The sequence below is a fragment of the Elephantulus edwardii genome, unplaced genomic scaffold, assembly GCF_000299155.1.
Source record: "Elephantulus edwardii isolate Elephantulus edwardi_28Jun2011 unplaced genomic scaffold, EleEdw1.0 scaffold00186, whole genome shotgun sequence".
NCBI lineage: Eukaryota > Metazoa > Chordata > Mammalia > Macroscelidea > Macroscelididae > Elephantulus > Elephantulus edwardii.
Genome location: NW_006399936.1, coordinates 2238651 through 2242927, shown reverse-complemented (window position 1 = coordinate 2242927; position 4277 = coordinate 2238651). Strand labels below are relative to the sequence as shown.

General features: G+C 57.4%; 1 protein-coding gene across 1 annotated transcript in view; it reads left to right on the top strand.

Moving 5' to 3' along the window:
* FAM57B (family with sequence similarity 57, member B) overlaps positions 1-481 on the top strand; it is a 7083-nt gene extending 6602 nt beyond the window's left edge. The window contains exon 5 of the mRNA XM_006896546.1: positions 194-481. Coding sequence (XP_006896608.1) covers positions 194-481 — 288 coding nt within the window. The remainder of the gene's footprint in view (positions 1-193) is intronic.
* The last annotated feature ends 3796 nt before the right edge of the window (positions 482-4277 follow it).

The following is a 4277-nucleotide window of genomic DNA, read 5'->3' as shown; positions in this document are numbered from 1 at the left end:
ATTAAGCATGGGCGGAGGCCGGGGGGTTGGCGGGCATTAAGCATGGGTGGAGGCCGGGGGGTTGGCGGGCATTAAGCATGGGCGGAGGCCGGGGGCAGGGGGGTTGGCGGGCATTAAACATGGGTGCAGGCCGGGGACAGGGGCCCCCCAGGCCCACCCCTGGCCCCGCGCCGACCCAGCTCTCCGTCCACAGTACAAGCAGCAGCACACGCTGCTGCACAAGGTGAACGGGGCGCTGATGCTGCTCAGCTTCCTGTGCTGCCGTGTGCTGCTCTTCCCCTACCTGTACTGGGCCTACGGGCGCCACGCCGGCCTGCCCCTGCTCTCCGTGCCCCTCGCGCTCCCGGCCCATGTCAACCTGGGCGCTGCGCTGCTGCTCGCCCCCCAGCTCTACTGGTTCTTCCTCATCTGCCGAGGGGCCTGCCGCCTCTTCCGGCCCCGGGGTTCCCCGCCGCCCTCCCCCTATCAGACCCAGGAATGATGGTGGGGCCCCAGGGTACCCTCCTGTGGGGACAGGGCTCTGAGACTGCTGGGTGGGGGTAGGGGCCAAGGGCGTCTTGCCCTGGCAGCTGCAGGCCTGACCGGTGGACCGGGAAGGGCGAGAGGACACCTTCCCTCTGGGTCCGGGACCAGGTGAAAGGGAAAGTGGGGAGCGAGAGCCTCTTCTCCCTGCAGCATCTGAAAGAGTTGGGGACCCCTTTCTCTGTAGCCTCTTCTCCAGCCACCCATGTGGGGTCCCCCCCTCAAGAGAAGTGAAGGAAGAAACACCACTTCCCCACCACAGAGGGTTTGAAGACTTTTTCTGGGCGGGTACAGTCAGGGACATAAGGGGGCCAGTGTCAAAGGATAAGAAGTCATAGGGAGGCCCCCCACCATCCAGCCCTCTGCTGCTCCACCTCTCAGCTCCTCACCACCTGGGTAGCAGAGGATGCCCCCCCACCAGCCCTGTGGGTGCTTTGGAGCTGGCTGCCCCCCACAGCTCTGCCCCAGGGGAGGCCAGTCTGAGGAATCTTATTTATTCACCCAAATATCAACTAGTCCGCTGGGAGGAGGGAGATGGCTGCCCCACCTCCCCAGTCATAGGCTGCACATCTCGCCCTCGGGCCCTGGCATGTGCCTGGTGCTACAGACCTCTCAAGGCTTCCTCCAGGCTGGGGTCGGGGGGGGGGGCCTGGGGGGGTGCTTTCCAGACCGCTAATAAAGATGACCGCGTAATGCCAGCAGGCCCTTTCCAAACTCCATTATTTGGGGACGGGATGGGGAGGCCTGGGAAAAGGGACTGGTCATCCCTTGGAAGAAGAAACATGGACATTCGAGAGGGGGAGCGAGGCTGCTGGCTGCTCTCTTGACTGGGACAAAGGCAATCAGACTTTATCAGCAGGAGAGGTGGCGGAGTGGGTCTCCCCCTGCTCTTCAGGCCCCTTTCTGGAAGCTCCTGTGGGATGTAGACATCAGAAGTAGGGGACATGTCCCATGCAGCCCTGCTCTGGGCTGTATGTCCTCCCATCTAGCCCAAGGAAGACTGAAGTGGGTGGGGCCGGTGGGGGGGGGTGCTCACATGTGGGTGCAGAACTGAAAGAGGCAGAAGAGGAAGGCCAGCACCAGAGCAAACACCAGGATGTGGCCGAAGAAGTCGGAACTGGAGCCTGCTTGACAGGGAGAAAGGAACCCTTGACGCAGCTCCAAGCCCACGGCAGGGGCAGCTGCCTCCAGCCCCCACTGACCCTCACCTGCAGTAACAAAGATGGCAGGTTTCTCTCCAATAAACTGGGACAGGGCCAGGACCCTGGCTTCGTCGGAGTCAGGGTAATCAAAGAAGTCGGGCCTATCTAGGAAGTGCAGAAGGTCTGCTTCTGGGGCCAGGACTTCAGGCCTCTCCTGGCTGGGGGCTGGGGCCCAAAGAAGAGGCTTTAACAGGCCCCTGCCCCCACTGAGACTCAGGCCCTGATGGGCCCCACAGCTTTACTATACCGATCTTGATCTTGACCCCAAGCAGGTCTCAGGTCAACTGAGATTTCTGGGAGGAGGCCCTTCATAGAGCAGGAGGAAAGCTCACAGCCCAGGGCTGGCCTCCCAGCCCCTAAGGGGCCTTGATCCTTCCCCGCCAGCCTTGTCCATGTGCCCCACAGTTCCCCACCTGTTTCTATGACCCCCAGCCCAGCCAGCCACCAGTACAGCCACAGCTTGGTTCTCATGACCTTCATTCTCATCCCAGAGTTGGAACACTGTGAGGTCACAGTTTAGAACCATTCTGAGCACAGATTGGAGGGTGAGGGGAAGTGCTGGGAACTGGGGTCCTCCCACCCTGCCAGCTGCTGGGTGATAGTGGAGAGGGTGAAACTTTGGGGGTGTTACTGTAACAAGTGAAAGCGACCACTTCAGAGTTACTGACCAGAAGGTGGGCAGTCTTCGCTGAGAGCAGGACTGAGGGACGCTGCATTCATACAGCCACTCACAGAGCTGGGGGATAGAGCAAAAGTCACTGCAGGACACATTTAGCAAGCGTTTACTACTATGTTGAGTACTTTACACAGACTCATGTAACTATCGCGATACGTCTAGGAGGTAGGTGCTGTTGTCACCACTGTTTACAAAAGAGAACCAGGACACAGGAGCAAGTGATGTTGGCAATATGTGTGTGTGTGTGTGTGTGTGTGTGTGTGTGTGTGTGTATATACACACACATATATATATACATATATATTTTTTTTTCTTCCTTGATGCTCCACCTTGCATTTGTTGTTGCTGTTTTTAGGTGCCCATTGAGTTGAGTAGGACTTGTTGCGACCGTATGAGTAACAGACTTGAACTCTGTCCTATCCTGTGCCATCCTCACAATCTGACACACTTGAGCCCACTGCTGCAGTCACCGTGTGATCCACCTGGCAGAGGGTCTTCCTCCCTTTTCGCCGTCCCCCCCCCCACCTTTCCAAGCAACATGCCCAAAGTATGCAACACAGTGTCTGTAAATTCAGAGACACAAGGGTCTCTCCTACCTCCCCAAACGCTGCTCTGCAGAGGGTAAACCCGCAAGTCAGGAATCAAGCCGAACAGTCCACTTTCCCCAGTAGGTGGCAGCAGGGGCCACTCCCCGCTGCCTGTTTCTCAAGATTCAGCTTCCTCCTCCCAGACCTTCCTGGCCTCTCCCCACAGCTTGGAAAAAAGATCCTATAGGGGCAACAAGCAGGGGGATTGTGACCAGGAAGCTCTCTGGCCCATCCTGAGGGTTCGGCCCTATTAACAGCCCTCCCCATCTTCCCTCTAAGGGTCTTCAATTTCCTTTTCTGCTCCTGTGGGTTTTCCCAGGGCCCATCTCTATTTCTCTGGTTCCTGCTTTCCTCTACCTGTCACTTCCTCACAGCTCCTTCCATGCTTGGGCGCCCATCTCTGCTTTTAAGAGTTAGCGCCACTCTGATTGGCAGGTAGGCCTGCCCGTCACAGATGGGCTCCACCCCATCGGAGCCCAAGGACACTCCAGGGTCTTCTGGGTGTCACTGTATAGATATACAGGAGCCTCAGCTGGCTGTGACCTGTCCACCAGCCCCTGACAGGTCCATTTCCATAACTTCCTCAAAGGCAGGTATGTGTGTGTCTGTGAGGTGCTTTCAGATGGCGGCTCCTGCCCCAAGAAGGTTTCACCTGTCCTGCGGCTCCGATGGGGCCACTGACCCATCCATTCTCTCAGCAGGTCTTGCCACAGTGAGTCCTGAGTTCTAACACGAAAACAAGTCAGAGAGGAAAGAAAAGAGGCACAAGCGGAGGGTCTCATCCATGTGGGACTGGCCCTTGTTGAACAGCTTCTCTGCATTTGCCCAAAGCCATAGGGGAAGCAGGGACTTAAACCCTTGAACTTGGCTTCTTACTCAGGGTCAGGGCTCCTAACCTAAGTCGGCCACTGCTGGATAGGCTTAGCTGGGCAAGGGTTCCAGAGCCTTTCAGTTGCCAGCTGCAGAGTCAGAACTGACTCATAACTGACCCGCTAGGGAGTTTTCAGAGGCCGTAAACCACATAGGAGGAGACTGCCCCGCTTTCTCCCTGGGAGCCGCTGCTGGATTGGAACCTCCAGAGAGTCTGCACCGCTCTTAGCAGCGTTAACTGCCTGCAGACGACACCACCAGCTCCCTCTGTGGAGTGGGGTTGTGAGTTTTCTTTCGTTGCCTCAGCAGCTCTATCTACCAGAAAAAGCCCTTTAGACTCAAGCAGCAAATGATCCAATTGCCCATGATTATTAGATAACAATATGAGCTCCTGCTATGTGCTTGGTCGGCCTCCGTTTA